This window comes from Zootermopsis nevadensis, unplaced genomic scaffold (assembly GCF_977971745.1).
Source record: "Zootermopsis nevadensis isolate Lab colony 2312 unplaced genomic scaffold, Znev_1.0 Znev_ptg000059l, whole genome shotgun sequence".
NCBI lineage: Eukaryota > Metazoa > Arthropoda > Insecta > Blattodea > Termopsidae > Zootermopsis > Zootermopsis nevadensis.
The window spans coordinates 1-19,182 of NW_028259190.1; the positions used below are offsets into that span (position 1 = coordinate 1).

Genomic DNA, 19,182 nt, shown 5'->3' on the forward strand with positions numbered 1-19,182 from the left:
CGACATCTTTCGTGTGTAGTGCATGCACGTGTTAAAGTAACTCGACTTGTAATCAATAGATGTCGCAGCGCTCTCAGAGGGCTGTTACGCCACGGATCATCATTATTATTATTATTATTATTAAACGTCACGTGTGAGAATGACCATTGTTGCGACATGTAACAATTGTAAATCAACAACTTTAGTTTTCGCAGTTAGCAAAGTGAAGCGAAGAGTGCAAGTTCGAAGCTGTTCATTTAAATAGCAAATTCAAGAAGAAATTATATTTCATCCAACCATCATGTCAGAAGAAGTACTCAGATGTTTCAGAATAATCTCTCGAAGACGGGTAAGTAATAAAGAACTAGCAACCATTGGTTTAGTATAATTAATAGAAAATGCAACCTGTTTCCACACAAGGCAAATCGTGTTCGGATCAGGATTCCAAGTAAGCTCATAGTTTATCTAAAAGATGTACTGATAAAACACTACCCACATCAGCTTATCAGTGCAGAATGCATAAGATATATGGACGTAAGAGCAAATTTCCAATAAAATATTTAACGATGCACTCTAATTATTTAATTAATTTATTTATTACTATTGTTGTTCTGATAATTATTACTAGTAGAGGTATTAATAGCAATATAAAATAAATGTAATTTAACTACAGACTTCGTGTATCACAAAAAAAATTTGCATTGTTACCAAGAAATAATATTGCATGTAGAATTTTTTGGCATACTCAAAGCAAAACTTGATACAAACTTTAATTCATGTTAAATTTACTCCACATTACTAGCTTTGTAGTTGGAGATGTAACCCATAGCTTTTATTTTACTAATAAATTTTATTACTTTCACTCCAGAAGGTATTAGTTAATGTTCGAGAACTTCAAAGTTCCCGCTTTTCATAACCTCTTTGAGGACGAATCATCTTAACACTGCGACCAGACTCTTCCACCGACAACGAAATGAAAGGAGTGTGGTTTTGTGGGGAGGGAGTTTGCGAATGAAATATTGGTTCGTCTCTCAAAACAAGTTTTACTAGAAAAAATGTTTTGCTCAGATAAATATTTACGATGAAGATGTGACCACAAATGCACGCGCTGTATTTTAAATATGTAACAATGAAGTCTGTCCAAAGAATCTAAAATAGAACATATTTCATATAATTGTCAACAATCGACAAGATACGCAGCTGTGTCAATAATAGAAATCCTTTTATGCTGTCTTAATTGTTGTAAACGAACTGCTTTAGTTCCCGTGATTCCCGCAAAGTGAAGAGTGCGTGAAGTCGTTGAGCATTTATTATTCCATCCATTATGAGGAAGTTAACGTTCAGTTTGTGCGGGAAATCCTTCGAGTACAAAAACACATTTTGTAGAATTAATATTTCAGGTGTTCGGATACAAACCGTAGAAGACAGACGAGAATCATTTTAAATGCCCTTCGCCGTGTGGTTTTATTGCCCACGGATTAACACTCGTTTGTCTACAGGTAGAGAAGGGCATTTTTAAACCGGGTATTCGTAAGGAAAGTCTACATAAAGTTGGTAACGATAATGTAGTCAGAGTAGTAAATTTTGTAACTTTAAATAATCTAAGTGGCTGTGACTAGTGCGCCCGGCCTTATTCATAAATATACTTAGACATCTGCTGATTGTGTTACACGTAATCAGATCATGTTCTGACAAAAGACAACGCACTAGTACGTATATTAGATGTCAGATCTTTCAGAGGAGCTGGCTGTGATACCGACCATCACCTGTTAGTGGCAAAATATTGTCAGAGACTCTCAGTAAGTAAACAAGCATGGCAAAAGTTTGATTTAGAAAGATCTGATTTGAAGAAACTCAGTGATGTACCAGGTAGAAATCTCCAATAGATTTGCGTCTTTAGAGAACTCTGATGACAATCTTGATATTAATAGCGCTTGGGAAAGTATTACGGACGAAATCAAAACCTCAGCCAAGGCAAATATAGGATATCACAAATAAATCATAGTAAACTATGGTTTGAAGATGACTGCTCAAAATTGACAGACAAATGGAAGTGGGTTAAATTACAATTGTTGCAAAACTCACGCCAAATCAACGGAGATAATCTGCTAAATTTAAGATACGAAACCAGTAGAACATTTAGGAGTGCCTCATGGCTGGGAGTGGACTATCTCCCCATCTCCACGATATTTGGAGTCACAGGGTCCATTGCCTGAGGGAGCTTGAGAATGGAATTTCCAGCCTGTTCAGGGCTATGACTTCTGCATATGTCAAATCTAGCTGGTCGGGATTCCTGCCAGAGGCTGAGCAGAGTGAGTTTGGTTGTTTGGTCTTTATTCTGTACGTTCATCCTGCAGCATCTTCCCACAAGCAGTGATCATGCAGAGGATCAGCCATCACAGTCGAATGAGGGTTATAACTCATCAGATGACTGTGTGATTGTGGGCTATGTGAAGCCTCGTCATGAGAGGACACCCGAAGTCATCACGTTGCTATCGTCTGACCCAGAGGTAAGTCCAGCAATGTTTGCATGCTGTGTGCTGCCAAATGTACATATTCTCTTTTACTTCCTAACCTAAAAATAGTTGAAATGAACAGAAGAGTCGAAAGTGGGTTTGGTTGCGATACTGAGAGTGCCGCTGCTTTCGTTATAAAATCATTTGAGGCCAATGAGCTAATGGACAGATTCTGCTAGTCCTGGCCATTCCTTAGATAGTGGTTTTCGGAGGCTGAAGGAAAGGGGATATTTTTAGGGGAATGCCCAGCCTGCTGATGCTGTTGAAGGTTATGTTCACGCGCCCGTTTGTTGGAAGGATGGTAGTGGGATTTGGAGTTTAGATTAGAGGTTAGTGTGGGTAGATTTTCGATAAACCTTATGGCCTACTGAGCCATCAGTTTGGATGTGAAAGAAGGGAAGATGGCCACCCCTTTCATTCTCTGTGGTAAACTGAATATTCTCATGGACACTGTTCAGGTGGTCAAAGAACTCCAACGGCTTGCCTGAGCCGTGGGGCAGATGACGAACGTGTCATCCACGTAGTAAAATCAGCAGTGGGGCTTGTGGGTTGCCCCCTCCAGAGCTGTTTTTTCATAGTTCTCCACGAAGAAGTTGGCAGCGACGGGATAGTGGTGAACCCATGGCTTGTAGAATTGCCCGTCACCTGTTGGTTCTCGGCCGATCCTGACTCTACTCCCCACTGGTCCGAGCCTTGACTGTGGGGTTCCTTTATCTCAAACTGATGCCACACACATGGCTTACCCATTACACTGATGATGGAGGCAGCAAAGACCTGTGAAAGGTTGGTAAACTTCTACCAGACAAGGCACTACAACCCAGAAGACAGCCATCTTCTGATCTATGTTTATTTTTCTCAGATCCTAATTGTGGCATTTCATTTTAAATATCTGCCTTTTTTTGGACAGATTTTGGTCTCATTATTTAGCGCTTTGGTATGCTACTTTATGTGAAGTCCTTAAAATAGTATGACTTGTACTTGTATAATACGTATTTTATTATAATGACTTATTCAGATTATTTTGTTAACTGCTTACCAGGATTGTTGTTCGTTTCTTCGTTGCGTGAAGCACAAACACGTCACTTTGAGTGGTCGCTTTCATGTCTTGAATTGCAAGGCTCTTTACATACTTCAGTAAAACTTCAGTTAGTTTGCCGTTTGGCATCGACTGATAGCAAGATTATTTGTTGAGGCAATCTGGAACATTGTTTATTAGATTCAGACAGTGAGATTTATAACTGTGAATGATATTTAGTTTAATAAATTTATTAATGTGCCTGAAAATATCAAGAAAACCAAATATTGACAAGCGGTGAAAAGGAGACGAGATATGAAAAACCGTCGATACATCTTCTATATTCCACCCCCATTTTGCGGTAGAGGATGTAGGACTTACAGAGGACTAGGTATGTAAGATGAAAGAATATCTTTTCTTATGAGTAGAGTAGAGTTTATTTACATTCCACAGATCCTTCTTAGGACTCAACCAAAGGTTGTAGAACATGTCATTTCATACAATATACATACACTTCAGAACTTTCAACATAAGTACAAGAACGTATTTCACATGTCAATGTACATAAATTTCAGATTCTGCAATACAAGTATGAAAAATAATTTTACAAATTAATATACATAAACCTCAGAATTTTAAATATAAATACAAAATTTGCTTTACATATACGTAGATTATGGATACAAAGCTTAAACATTTTCAGCAGAGATGAAATCATTTACAGAATAGAAGGATTGAGTGAAGAGGTAATCTTTCAATGCAGGCTTGAATACCTTTATATCATAATTTAGACTTTTAATTGTTGGTGGAAGATTATTAAATAACTTGATACCTGTATAGTACACTCCTTTCTGATATTTAGTAAAGTTAGCATTTGGCACATAGAGATCATGTTTACGTCTTGTATTTAAATTATGTACATCTGTATTTCTTTTAAATTTATCCATGTTTTCCACCAAAAATGATAGCAAGCAGAGTATAAATTCACTTGCAAGTGGAAGTATATTAAATTTACGAAATAATTTTCTACAAGAAACCCTGCTTTTGACACCAGCCATTATTCTAATTATTTTCTTTTGCATGTAAAAAACTTTATTACTGTCTGTTGAATTTCCCCAAAAGATTAATCCATATGACAATACAGAGTGAAAGTAAGCAAAGTAAACTAGCTTTAAAGTATCTATTGTCATGAGTGGTATGACTGTTCTCATGGCAAAGCATGCAGAGCTTAATTTGGGAATAATATACTCAATGTGTTTCTTCCAATTTAAGGTACTGTCGACTTGTAAGCCAATGAATTTGTTTGTTTCAACTTCCACAATTAATTTTTCTTCAAAACCCATATTTAATCTAGGATATGTCTTGTGCTTAGTAACAAATTTTATGAAGTTTGTTTTTTCAAAATTTAGTGCCAGTTTGTTAGCTCTAAACCATTTGTTTGTGTTGGCAAAGACATCATTCATGATATTTTCATGATAGATCAATTCTTGGTGTGCAATAATGATACTTGTATCATCAGCAAAAAGAATGGGTTCAGATATAGAGTTCATAGTTGCCTGGAGGTCATTTATATATATATATATATATATATATATATATATATATATATATGAGCAAAAGTAAGGGTCCAAGAACTGATCCGTGATTTACGATACCCCATTCTGAATAGGTATTATGATTGGTAATTTCTACTTTCAGCCTTCTATTATTTAGGTAGGATTTAAACCATTGTCCTGCTATACCTCGAATTCCATAAAATTTCAGTTTCATTAGTAATATTTCATGGTTTACACAATCAAATGCCTTGGCTAGGTCACATGCATTTTATTGTTAAGGGCACATACAATTTCATTAGTAAAACTAAATAGAGCCTTTTCTGTTGAGAGATTTTTTTCTAAATCCAAATTGCTCCTCGACAAGGATGTTGTTTGAGTTTAAGAAATTATTTACTCTCTTGCACATAACTTTCTCAAAAATTTTAGAAAATGTTGTCAGCGGTGAAATAGGTCTGAAGTTAGAGATGCAGGATTTTTCACCCTTTTTATATAGTGGTTTTACTTTTGAATATTTAAGTCTTTCAGGAAACATTCCTACAGCCATTGAATGATTACAGAGATAACTTAATGGAATACTTATATAATCCACACAAGATTATGTTAATACAATATGAAACGTGTTATTACGAAGGGTTATTTTTGCTGTTAAAGATTAAGGTGGGGTTGAATCCAGATTCACTATTTTTCTGTTTATTTTGTGTTAGGCTTATGTTTAGGTGACGGATGCTGCTATATTTAGGCCTACACAAAATCGCGTTTCGTGTTTGAAATTTGCAGGAGGATTATGTGCGCTGAATTATCTCTGTTCCATCATAATCTGTATTTGGTCTTGAGATGTGGATTCAAGCAACGCACTTAAAAATGTTTAATATAAGATTTGTATAAATTATTGAAATGTGAGAAAGACTACAGTAGGGCCCCGCTTTTCGGCGCTCCGCTTTACGGCGATTCGCTAATACGGCGCTCAACAGCTGAGTCAGAGAAGTGCGTCCAGCGCCATTTTATCGTCGCTGATTCAGTCTGTTTACAGCTTTTGTGCGCTGCGCGTCTCCGTATTCTGGCAATTTTTCAAAGTTATTACAAACTGTATATTTATGTAATATTTTTGTGTACTACAGTGTAATTACAATGGCGTCTAAGGGTAGTAGCGATAAAAAGAGGAGTCGTAAGCCTCTTACTTTAAATGCCAAGTTAGATATGATTAAACTTCGTGAACAAGGCATGTCTATGGCCGAGATAGGACGTAAGCTAAGCCTAGATCGCCAAACTGTTAGTGCCATCGAGAACGCTAAGGAGAAAGTGTTAAATGAAATTAAAAGTGCTACACGAATGAACTCTAAAGTCATAAGAAAAAGAGATAGCCTTATTGCTGACATGGAAAAAATTTTGGTTGTGTGGATTGAAGATCAAACGAGCCACAATGTGTGTACTACTGATATTCATTTTAATTTCATATCGTTTTATTAGGCCTAGCGCTATTGTGCACTTACGATATGATAGTGTAACATCTTATTAGGCTTTGATATGCATTTGCAAGTGAAAAAAATTGCAAAGATCCGCTTTTCGGCCGGGGGTCTGGTCCCTTGCCCTATTTTAACAGGACAGGTGGAACAAGCCACTTACCATTCTAGTCTTAACAGTTATTACATTTGGTTTTGTGGTTTGGTTCAGGAGTTGACCCAGATGACATGCACAGGCTCCAGTGATTGCAGTTACAGAGATATGTTTCTCTCATCATCAAGCTCTCCAGAGTCATCCGGATCAGAAAACAACTCAGTCTCCGTTAGGAAATTTCAGAAGAAGGAAGCTCAGCACAATTCGAAATCTGGCAATATATATATATATATACGTCTAATGGTAAAGCTGGTTTCATGATGATAACGTTTCTGTTCCTTTAGTTAATTACTTGTGACTTTTTGTGTTTGTTGAAGGTCACAAAGCCAGGAAAACTACAGCGTCTTCTGCAAAAAATATATTTTCTTAGGAACCAAGATCATTCCAAAATTGACTCCAATTCATTGGTGCGCTCACGTGATGTCAAAAATTCCAAACGGCAACAGACAGCATTGCTATCATCAACTTGTAACACTTCCAGCATTAGCAGCAAACACACTTACACCTCCCGGTCCTTGCGCGGCGGCCGCAAACGGTACAGAAGAAGACATTGACCTCATAGGAACAGGAATCATGGAAAATACAGGTACAAAGCAGGAGAGCGACTACTCAGTCAAGAGCTACGATACACCTCCTACCTCTTCTGAGGTCGACAGCATCCTCAGCATTAACAGCTGCGTAGCGTTGTGATCTCGCGGGCTGCAAATGGTGATGGCAGTAGCCATGACAGACTGCAGAAACGTTTGACCAAGTCGGCGTCTGTTTGAAGATGGTAAAAGACGATTCCGATTCCGAGGAACGTGTGCTGAAACCAAAAAAATGAAAGAGGATCATGTCTTTATTTGTCGACTCTTCAGACGACTAAGGTCGATGCACTGTTTTATATGTAGCTATAGTTTAATAAATTTATCACTCCCAAAAGTCAACTGAGGACTGAAATAAGTTCCTCAAGTGAGCGAATATTTAGTTTAAAGGTTCACAGTTATTGTGTTTTGAAACTTCCTCGTGTGGCTGTACAATGTCGAACTATACATAAGACACGAAATTGTCGCATGTTGACAAGGGAATTTTATTATGCATTTTTCAGGCATCCATTCGTCACGTCACGTGCCATCGTGACTGATGACTGGATTCGTACACCACTGGCTGTAATTCAGTGCTCGTACTTAAAGTATAAATAATAAATAATTGACTTCCTGATAATAATAATAATATTAATACTTTCTGTAGATCAAAATACATTGATATAGGATATGTCAATCTATATTATACATTATCAAAATACAATAATGATTATGATATAATCCCATTGGAGATATAGCATTATACACATTAGATTATTAGTAGCCAATATTCGAAAATTCTTCATTAAGAGTCTTCTAGTGAATAGTAACGCCCCTTAATAAGAAAGTCCTTCAATTCCTTCTTAAACTGAGACACTTTTATTTTGCATATAAAATGGTCATTCTTGTTTTGTGACAGTGTTTTCTGCCGAGGGATTTAAATTGTAACTTTACATTTTTAACTTTTACCCGGAAAGGCACAAATTTTTTGATAAATGACTATTTTAAATTAAACTGTAAAAATATTTACTCATTATAGAGAAAACCCTTGTACCTTGGGCTGTGTTCTTTCAGATGGCTGGAAGTACCGATCTATGGAGTTTTCATGTCGAATGTACTAAGCACCAAAATGCAGCTTAGCAAATTCACTATCTCCATCTCATCCAGTCGATTGGCCTTGCCATAGAGCTTTAACTTCATTCTGGTCACTGACTGTCTTTCCTGATGGGTCTTCTATTTCCTGTGTTCGAATTCTGGTGTTCTCTTTCCATCCTAGTTCTTTCGCCTTTGCATACATCAAATCGTATCTGCCAATTCTCTGGAGTGTCATTATCTCATCACATACTTCATTGATGTAATCTTCTCTCGCCTTGTCTGTTTCTCTTCTCAGTTCGTTGTTCAGTCTTCGGTATTTCTGTCTTCCCCTCTTCACTGTTGATATTCTTCCATCTCCTCCTCTCATCCATCTATGCTCGATAAAGGAAATTCTGTCTTCAGGAAAGCATCTGCTATAGCTTCTCGTTCATTCCGATGCCGACATATAGGCCGAGATTCATTGATGCTAAAAGTTACTCATCTGACAAAATTTGGTTCAACATCATTTCTCTATGTCTTTGTTTGTTTTGATTTTCCTCAAAATAATTTTTTTACAACCTTCATTTATGAAGCGACATTCGATAAATTTTTCCAGTCTGTAATCCTTCAGTTTAATTTTTTCTGGCATTTTCCGTTAAAACCGTCGACCTATCTAATTTGTAGCCTTTCTCGATTATGCTTTAGGAATAGAGGTTTTGGAGGAATTTTGGTTGTTTTGCTTGTTGAAGGCTTTTATAACGGTGGGACAATCTGCTGACCAGTCTCTGATGGATGAAGTGACTTGTTTATGTGTGTATCAGGTGATTGGTGGGTTCCTGGTGCACGCATGTCTCTTTCAAAAGAACTAAAATATTTATCATCTCTAAAACTATCAGCATTGACAGGCCACAAACCAAAGACAGAATCTAGACTGGACGTTACAAGGACTGAAAGAAGTTACATGTGCCACGCCAATCAAATGACCACCATTTTAGAATGATGTTGGTTCTCCTGAATTAGGAAGCTACCAATTGCTTAATGCTGCATTGTAGTTTATTTTTAAAGAGTCTGAGACACATCTGTCCAGTGTCTGGTTATCACTGCAGTCAACACATGAATTCATCTTCAGTGGGTGTCACACGGCGAACAAAATAATTATGAATTCAATAAACTTCGCTAATTTGACGAGAAGTTACGTGCATGCCCAGTGGTGAATCGTTCGACGTATGAATTTTGAAATGCACTCAGAAATATCAGTACAGGGAAGCTGTGGCCCTATCAAGACTAACTACTTGGGGGTTGTGCTTTATAAAATCAATGAACAATTGTTTACGTGCGTGCCCATTCATGTCTCATGATTTGGGATAATTCCTTGACGTTTCTTTTACAAATTTATTTGTCAATTCCACAACTTCCTTCCATGAGATACCGTAGTGCATATTACTGGTTCTGGTTATATAATCAATAAATTTACATTCTTCTTCAGAGAACACCGTCTATACCGCGCATTTATTAGTATATGCAAACTTTTCATTCCCATTTATTACGTGGTTCTACAAATGTCTCTGAAGTCTAGAATGTTTCGCAACAGCTGCAACGAACAGTCATTTGTTTTCAAGAGCTAGAGTAAAATTTACCTCATTGAGTTTTGGTCTCTAGTGACAATCTTTACTCTGTAACATCAAAAAGTTGAAGCAATTTTTATAAAAATACAATCTAAAAATTGTTCTCAAACTTAAATAACATTTCAAATTAATACTCGTTTTAACACCTTATCTGTTAATTAAAAATTAGAATAAATATGACATTAAAATCCTCCTTTTTAGAAATGTATATTTATAATATATATTTTGAAGCATCATTTTAAGTGTAGAAGTAATCCTATAGACCATCTGACCTTTGTTATACTTGTAAAACACAAGATACCTCGTCACTTGCCTTATATTGTAAGAATCTTATTGGAAAAATGTACTTTAGTTAGCTCAGTCATACTTTCTGTGGTTGTTTTCCTTCCACTTTCCTTTATATTGCAGGTGTACGTTCCAAATCCACCTTGATTTCAGATGGCCGGGCTTTGTACCTGATTATGATACCTAGCAGTTTCCAGAACATCTTGCTTAATTTTCCTGTATCCAGGAAATGTGAAAGAGCTGATCTCTCACATCAAGTCCTTGGGACATTTAGTGTACATTGGAGAGACGAGAAATGCATACAAAATTTCAGTCATAAATTTGAATGGAGGAAATTGCTTGGAAGAATGAACATACATTAATACAATTAAAATTATTGAATGCTGGGATCATGCGAGCACAGTAATTAAACTTCAGGTTCCATAAAAGGAGGGAAATTTCTTTTTAAGGTGTATTACTGTCAACTTCTGAAAAGGGGTCTTTGTATTGCAATATCCTACTGTTAGCTTTCCTTTCATTTCTCCGAGATCATGTGTGCGTGTGTGGTTAGTCCCGTCTACTTTTGAAATGTGATAGATTTTCATGAAACATGACATACATCCTTTACAAATACAGTAACGATCAAATATTAGCAAAATGACAGTCACAAGTCCAAATTATATTAATAAAAAGTTTAGAGCATATTAAATTTGAGTAATGTTCACTTCAGAATCTTTCATCATCTCCTACCTAAGGACTTAAGATTAAAATACATAACAATAAGTTATGTCTTGTTTTATTTGAGTGTGAAACCCGGTCTGTTACAAGAAACAAAAGGCTGGAGAAAATTACACAGTAAAGAGATTCATGATTTTTCCATTACAAAGATCAACTGATTCAGAGTACTGAAGTAAATAATCCATTTACAGTGAGAATCTTATGAAACCCATAAAACAAAATGAAGAGTTATTTATTGCTAAAGCAGCTTTAAAAGGTTAAAACACACACACCTTATAACAGCACACTGGTTCTGCTGAAACCGTTCCATGTCAGTGATGCAGCTGTCTCCGATGGCAAATAAACGAGGAGGAAGCTCACCCAACTTGCAGTCCTCTGGGGCCCGTTCACACGACACCGAATCGGCCGTTTTCTCGAATCGATTATTTTACCGTACATCACAGTTGCAATGCACGTTATATGTGAATGTTCACACGAAACGGCTGTCGACCGTGTACGGTAAAATCACCGAGTCGGTCGCCGATGACATTCGGTTTTGTCAATGGAAACCGAAAGAGGCGATGCGGTAACAAAAGCGAATCGGTCGCCAGTAGCGCATTTATTGTAATGGAGTGCGTTCAGACAATTCGGTTTTCCTTCCGTAGAGGAAAGCTTCCCGAGGCTGCCGACCAGTCGGTAGAGCGCACTTGTATATGGCATATGGCTAATTTTTCTTGCTTCTTCTCATAGTTGTGTTTTGTTTTGTCAAATCACCTTCCACTGATCTTAACAGGTAATCAAAAGTAGACATCGACATTCGAAAATAATTGAAAAATTTCAATTCATCTCTCCTAAGTTGGCACATCTGTGTGTGATAGGATCCCCAACGAGGCCTATCTCTCCTATCGATACTATGACGACGACGATACCAGTACATAAGGAGAAACGTATTAAAGTCCATCTTCGGAGCGAGTGCGTCGCAATACGGTAACTAAAGCGAAACGTGTGAACACTAGAAAAAGAATGTGCCGTTTCGATGAAATTGCCGATACGGTAAAAAGGAAGAACCTGGTGTGGGTCAACAGCTACTAGGATTGACCCTGTGTATGTAATTACCTACTTATTTGTACTGTTACAAAAATGTAATTGGATTTACTGTAAGGAAGTGGCTGTGGCTTAATTAAGATATTATTCTGGCACCCAACTGCAAAAAACTAAAGAAAATAATGAAAAATCTCAGCATAGTCAAGTCTCTGGGCCAAGATTTGAACCTCCCCACAAGAAAAGTGAATTAAGTTTTAACCACTCAGCCATGATTAGTGAAAATACTGATGAAATGTCAAGCCACAAGTAAAAAAGGGTGTTCTCTTTTGTACTGTACTGAAAGATAATAAAATATGCTGGATTTTGGATTCTTTCATGTAAGATCAAAGCCAAAAACAGTCCTGCAGATAATAATCTATGGTAAAGCTTTATTAATAATGTGCTTACACATGAGATTATCTCATTCTAATGTGGCCTGGTGGGAGGGCCCAGAGACTGGCTATGAGGTTTTGTTTGGTTTTCCTCAGTCTTTCCAGGTAAATGCTGGGATAGTACCTGAAATTATGCCTTCCATATACTTTCAATTTAATTACTTGTAAACTGATGCTGTATAGTCCGAGCTACTCACAACATTATTAAATAAACTACAGAACAAACAATTCTATAATCTGGACACTTGGGCTTTTGGACTTCGTCTGATGTTATAAATTTACACTACATTTTGAGAACCGGATCTGTCCTTAAGGTGAGGTGTGGTGAATAATTTTCCACCTCACAATCAGTTCAAAACATTTCATTGGTCATCTGACATTACATAGTCTTACCTACTAACAGCATAATTGAACTACAAAACTAATAATTAATGCTGTACCTCACAGCTTCAGAGTACTGTATATACACGTGTGTGTGTCATAACTATTTTTAGTGGTCTTACATTTGTGTGGTCGTACTTCCTAGCAAAAGAAATTCTTGTGGCACAAGATGGTTGTTTCTTACGTGCAGATTGGCTTTACCATTTCCTGTATCTCTGACTGCTTTCAGGAAAATGTTAATACCTTGTGTTAGAACATATCAGTGTTGATATTAGTGTCGTTACGTGAAAATTATTATAAACATAGTAATTTTTCCCCAAATATGGATCATTTTCCTCAAATACATTACCTACAATATCAGTGTTCCAAAATTGTTCCGGGTGTATGTTGTGTATGGCGGTCAAGAAACAGAGGTGGCAGTGTGAAGGCTGAAGAGTAGTTTACCTTCTTACCGACTGGGTTGTGTTTACTTGTAAATCGCTCATAGGGCGCAGCACAATACCTTATATTGTGGCAGGTGTGCCATGTTGCTAAACAGAGTATTGGGTGTCGCAAGTGGGTTATTCTGCGATCTGGTAATTGCATTTGAAATTGTATTTGAAGTGTGTGACGCGTGTCGTAGCTTTTATATTAGTAATTTTGAAAGCCCTTGGCAAATTAATATTTATAGGGGGTAGATAATACTCTTAAGTATTTCCTTTTATTTTGATACGCGCCAATATATTATTATTTTCGGAACTAAAGTTTAATTTCTTTAGTACTATGGAAGTTAGGGTACCGTAGGACCAGGGCATGTTGACAACTACAATATTCTCATCTCGAATGGTGTTATCATAAGATAAATAATAGTTGTTTTTATCGATGTTTATGAATTATCCCTAAGCATTTCACAATACATATATATATATATATATATAAATGATTTACCGTCAACCCTTAACTGTTAGTTGAAACCCGTATTTTTTACGGTTGGTACTAATGTTAAGATATAAGGAGAAGTTGTCTTCAGCAACTGCCTGATTCCTTGAATTGAAAATGAATGATGAATGTTATCATTTCACATTCAGAAATCGATTTTCCGAGTTTGCATGAATGATGTCTTTGGTGTCTTGAAGATATAGGGAAGGCCAGTGCATCTCAGTTATATTTTGAAATTTAACCAGTTTATATCAGACAATCATTTGGTTCTCATTGAGTTATTTTATATTGCAGTGCAATTTTCTGTTTCTTCATTAGCAGCTCTCAGTAATCTCACAAAGCAAATGGTTCTTTAAAGAAATTATGGAACAATAAAGGATAATGTTGCTACAACACTTTAGTACTTGAAAATGTAAGTTCTGTAGAAAAAGGCCCCTCAGGTAAGAAATAGTCAGTTAACTTTTTCTCTTGAACTCAGTGAAACTGAAGATAGAAATAAAGTAAATTGATTGAGGAGTTATTTAACGACACTGATTAATTGAAGAAACCCCACAATTATGTATCAAAGCCAAATAATTATGCTTACTATAGGTTGTTTTGAAAATAGGATAAATCGAAGTTACTTGTACACTGATACTCATGTCAAATGTGGACTAAACCACATGGGCAAGGTATAGAATTTCTGCATTTGTTTCTTGTTCCGCAGTTTGGTTTATTTGTACTGATTTAAATGATGCACGATTTTCTGACCACACCTTTGAAATAATAAGCCACAAACACAAAAAAATACTCTGTATGGAACCAACATTTAATTAAATCTGTATCAGCCAACTCTTACTTCCTCAGCTGATAAATTGGATTCTGTTGTTCCAACTCCAAAATTGAACTTTTATATTTTAATTTAATAATTTCAACTTTACCTCCCTTTCCCTTCACTTCTTCATCGGATATGCCACAAATAAAACGTGATGTGACGTTGTTAGCAAATTCTTTTCTTCGATTTGTGGATCCTTGTAAAAGGCGGCATCGGCATAACTTTTCTCATAAAAATCAGGTTATGTAACATCTTAAAAGTTTCGTGGGCCTATATAGACTTTAGTTAGGAAACACTTTTATCTGTTCCTATCCTGAATTAAATTATCCAATAACACTCTGAAAAATGCATTTTTTATTTTGGGTTTAGGCATTTCACTAGATATTAAAAATTTTGTATTCATAATGACACATTAGCCACGGTGGTCTAGCGGTTAGAACGCTGGACTTGTAATCCTGGGGTCTCGGGTTCGATTCCCGGCGGTGCCCGAATTTATAACTTGTGTTGGGCAAGGCCATGGTCTAGGCAACACGGAGTTTTCCTCCGTGGCATCCCAACAATTACTCCATTCACACATAGAAGAAGGCAATGGCAAACCACTTCTGGATCATCTGCCAAGAACGTATATGAACAGGTCCCAGTCCGAGAAAAGGATGGAAGGATCCTGTTCATATGGACCTGTCGTCAGACAGAACACTAAATAATAATAATAATGACACATTACCAGGTGCAACTGAACTGCGAAGGCACGTGTATGGAATTTCTTACGTATGTAGGGGACTTTAAAAAGTAAAAATCATTCACTCATTCGGCATTTGTCGCTGTGAATTCCAGACAAAAGTTTTCAGAACAAATTGGCTTGTAATTTTAACATAACCACTGCCATTTAACTTTCATCGTTAGGATCTTTTGTTCAGACGTCACGATTAAACTTTCTGGAGTAAAGTTGTGTTATGATGTTACAGCATGTAAATGTCTCTATTGCGACCGAAAGTTTTCCGTGGTCTCCGTGTTCGAATGCAATGCATACAGCCAGAGATCAGATTGAAAAATGATAAATGCCTTTTGCATCTCTCGACGGCTTTGCGGCTTGTTTTGTTTTTCTACCCTGATGACAACACATTTTTGTTTCATTGTCTCGTTTTCTCTCGGGGGTTTCCATTCTCATCCCAAAAACGTCATTAATAACAGGAAAACAATTCAGTAGAGAAAAGTGCGTGTACTTTCCTGTTGGTCGTAGAACATACAAACGAATATGCGGAAATTATTATTAAATTTCATTCATAGCTCGTCGATTTCCTTTGTTCGATGAGAAAGATGAAGTGTGTGTCCAATTTGCTCCATTATCCCCGCTTTGAAAAATATCGCGTCCTATTATAACCTGATACGTATGTTGTTCACTTTTTTGTTTCAACAATTCCGGGTGGTTGTGGAGTGTTAAAACCGGAGCTGAATACAGAATACTCATTAATTTTCAGAATCAATATTTTATTTTCAATGAATAAGAATACTATTTCAGCTTTTGAAACAAGAAAAGCAATTGAAGAAGATTGCTCATGTGTTTTCAGCATGAAAAAAAAATTGTTTTATTTTCAGTTGACTTTTTTCTAAACTTTAAATAAATAAATAAATTGCATTAATGCGCATGCAGAATCACCTGCAATAAAAATCTTTTTTTGCGGCTAAGTCAAAGCCACCGAAACCTTTACTCTGTAAGAATGAAGACATTAATAGGCCTAATTCGCGGTTTATGCGTTACTTTATGTGAACCCGTTCATTTATTGCGTTCTGTACAGAAGATTGTACCCGTCTTACACCGGGGTTTGCGGACCACAGAGTGCGATGAATCACTCTGCTGTTTAAAAATAAAACAGACTTTGTCATTGATTTCGGTCCCGTGGTCTGTAACGCCCGCGTGGACTTTTAAGTATATACTGACGTTTCGATGAAACATACAACTTCCATCTCCACCGCTAAAGTTGGAGGGTAATTTTACTAGTTGATTAAATGAGGGCTAAGCTTAATAAAATAATGAACAAATACTGGTTAAGATAGAGACCAGTGGTAAACTTTTCTGAGCCTTTGGTTTCAGTACAAAGCAGGATTTTTTGTCTTAGTAAACATAGGCCTAATATAAGTCTGTCAATAAGGACTCTTACTTAATTGCATCAAACGCTGCGTTTTCTTCCCGGTGTCCACAATCATGTGGCACCAAATTCTCTTAATCCAGAATATGCTTCGCGCCTTATACCAGACTACACAGACAACATAACAAATAGGATTAAAATATAATATAATACAAAGTTCATTACAACTAAACCATTTATTACAGAACTCCACGTCTCGACATAAACACAAACTCACTATAATCAAAACCTCGTACACTACCCTCAACAGTTCACAAGAACCAAACCCAACTTTGGCACGTACAAACCTAATCTTCTGCTGTCCAGCAAATTTTGGGTTTCATAATTCACTGATCAGGAAAGCCACTTTGTATTTATTTAAGAATTCAATTCTAGATGTACTTTAAAAATAAATGTGTTTAATGTAGCAATAAAACACCAAAATATGTCACAAATGAAAGAACGTGTCTGCAAAGCACGAGCTTTACAGTTTGAGATGTGCCAGACAAAATATAGTAATTAAAATAATCATAATAAACAGGTGGACCAACAATTAGAACAAGGAAGTAGAGTAAAAACAATTTTAAACAAAAAACCTAAAATTTTAATTCCTTAATCACACTTGGGAATGAAGTGCAAAGATCAAATACTTGGTCTTGGTGTGCCGACGTGAGTCTGTACTTTGTCCGACCCCAATTCTACTTTCTATATATGTACAGTGAAACCTCGATGCATCGTTTTTGGCGGGGGTGGGAAATAAAAACTATGAAAGCATTAAAAATTTTAAAAAAAAAACAATGTTTCTGTTTCAAAGTTACTTCTTTTTACCAAAAAAAGTCTTTAATGGACAACTGGTTTGTCGAAACTTTACGTTTTGGGCCAAACAGAGCTCTTTCCACGTTCAAAATGTTTTCCTCGTCAAGTTCACTAATATTATGCGCATAAAAGAACGACTTCACTTTCGCCAATGCAGCGTGCGCTTCGGCAAAACTCGGCACAGCTTCGGGCTCGCATTCATCATCTTCCTCTTCGCTCCCGCCCCCTTCGCGGACAATAACAGGAAGAATGGAAATACTATTACTGCCGAACTCAACGAAACGTAGCTGTAGAAGACAGGAGATGAACCAGAAGAATGAAAAGTGTCGCCCGCCTTTCCTTTGTACTTATAATAAAAGCATTTGTGAAGAAATTCACAGTGCACATGCCATCTGGCATCGCTGGAACGAAATATGAGTGCACCCTAATTAAACTCATCAAATTTCTGACAATGGGCACCGCCATTCTCTCCAACTATCACCCCTCATTCCAAAAGAATCTGTGCTGGCTGGGCGACATAACAGGTTACCGCTACTGCGTATTCCAAAAACATTGTGCGTCTTTCGGTATTCATTTATCTCAAAACCCAGCATTTTAAATTCTAAAAACATCGCGTAAATTTCGTTATAATTTCTCAGAAACGATCATTGCGGGAAAATTGTGGGCCGGGACTAGGATTTTTGAACGATAGTTCGAGGAACGATAGAAGCGGGAAAATGTAACATTATTTTATATGGGATGTATCCGGGACCGAACAAAACGGACGATGCATCCGGAAAAAACGATAGTTCGGGGAACGATGGATAGAGGTTTCACTGTATATATGGGGCACAGTCACTGATATATTAATTTATTGTACTTTCTGAAGGAATGCGTGATCGAACAAAGTCTAAGATCTAAAATGTTCCGTGCCTAACAGAGATAAAGTACCGGACCCCTCGTCCGGAAAACCTAGGAATTAAAGCTTTTTCGATTTTATGATTCTGGATCTGTATGTAGATGAATTTTCATACAGACAAAATGTCTTCGGATGCTTACCGATATATCGTTAATTTGCACTCCCAAAGTACCCAACTGAGATTACACCTTCCTTGAAGACTGGGGAAAAAATACAAAGTACTCCACAACGTACCACCAACACAAAACATCCACCTGGTATGGGATCATCTCATCTACAACTGAGATGTACGTTCATCCCTGATTCCCACTGCAGACTGCCCTCAACTGCTTTTGTAAAAACGTTTATATTTTGGTTATAATTTGTTTACCTAATGTTGTTGTTCTTCTTACTTAACATCTAAACAGTCTTATCAATTCAATCGTGATTGAATGAAAATCTTTCAAAAGTAATAAATAACTTAAACACTTTTAATTTCCTTTTCTACACGAAAGTTAAATTGTGAAATTATATACAGTATATATTTTTATAAAAACAAAAATAAGGCACCATAATGTTAGCTTCCCCTTCAAATCAACGTAAAAGTTTTCATTCCAATGCAATTTCTTCTGGACTGGTGACGCCAGATTACGCAATAAATTAAAACTGTTCAAATACCAAACAAATCGGCAACATAAGTAGGTTTTTAATCCACATTATCCTGGAAGATAAGGCGGACGTAGCCCGGATAATCAACCAACAGCGTGGCGCAGAAGGGGCATACTGCGTCAAAGCTGTTGGTGCTGTGAGGAATCGCAACATTGGCCCAATATCTGGTGAGAAATTTTAATG

General features: G+C 36.8%; 3 protein-coding genes across 9 annotated transcripts in view; 1 reads left to right on the plus strand and 2 right to left on the minus strand.

The window, feature by feature from the left end:
* The first annotated feature begins 204 nt into the window (after positions 1 to 204).
* LOC147871298 (E3 ubiquitin-protein ligase Topors-like) lies at positions 205 to 10,306 on the plus strand. Its single transcript, XM_087340018.1, has 3 exons — positions 205 to 328; positions 2,337 to 2,489; positions 6,998 to 10,306. The coding sequence occupies exons 1-3, from the start codon at positions 281 to 283 to the stop codon at positions 7,232 to 7,234; spliced, it is 438 nt and encodes a 145-aa protein (XP_087196144.1). The 5' UTR covers positions 205 to 280; the 3' UTR covers positions 7,235 to 10,306.
* LOC147871299 (uncharacterized) lies at positions 2,485 to 11,487 on the minus strand. 3 transcript variants are annotated; one of them, XM_087340015.1, is made up of 3 exons: positions 7,319 to 7,459; positions 3,532 to 3,692; positions 2,485 to 3,269 (listed from the first exon to the last, which is right to left on the minus strand). In XM_087340015.1, the coding sequence occupies exons 2-3, from the start codon at positions 3,658 to 3,660 to the stop codon at positions 2,958 to 2,960; spliced, it is 441 nt and encodes a 146-aa protein (XP_087196141.1). In that variant the 5' UTR covers positions 3,661 to 3,692; positions 7,319 to 7,459; the 3' UTR covers positions 2,485 to 2,957. The 3 variants fall into 3 exon arrangements, with proteins under 3 accessions (XP_087196141.1, XP_087196143.1, XP_087196142.1); XM_087340017.1 differs by lacking the exon at positions 2,485 to 3,269 and adding an exon at positions 11,217 to 11,487 and having other exon boundaries at positions 3,474 to 3,692; positions 7,319 to 7,485; XM_087340016.1 differs by lacking the exons at positions 2,485 to 3,269; positions 3,532 to 3,692 and adding exons at positions 5,610 to 7,027; positions 11,217 to 11,486 and having other exon boundaries at positions 7,319 to 7,485.
* Positions 11,488 to 16,815: 5,328 nt separating this feature from the next.
* The window catches only part of LOC110827966 (protein pellino-like), a 28,208-nt gene continuing 25,841 nt past the window's right edge, over positions 16,816 to 19,182 (minus strand). For all 5 annotated transcript variants that reach the window (XM_087340005.1, XM_087340006.1, XM_087340008.1 and 2 more), the window contains one exon: positions 16,816 to 19,163. In XM_087340005.1, the coding sequence (XP_087196131.1) occupies positions 19,037 to 19,163 (127 nt within the window). In that variant the 3' untranslated portion in view covers positions 16,816 to 19,036. The remainder of the gene's footprint in view (positions 19,164 to 19,182) is intronic.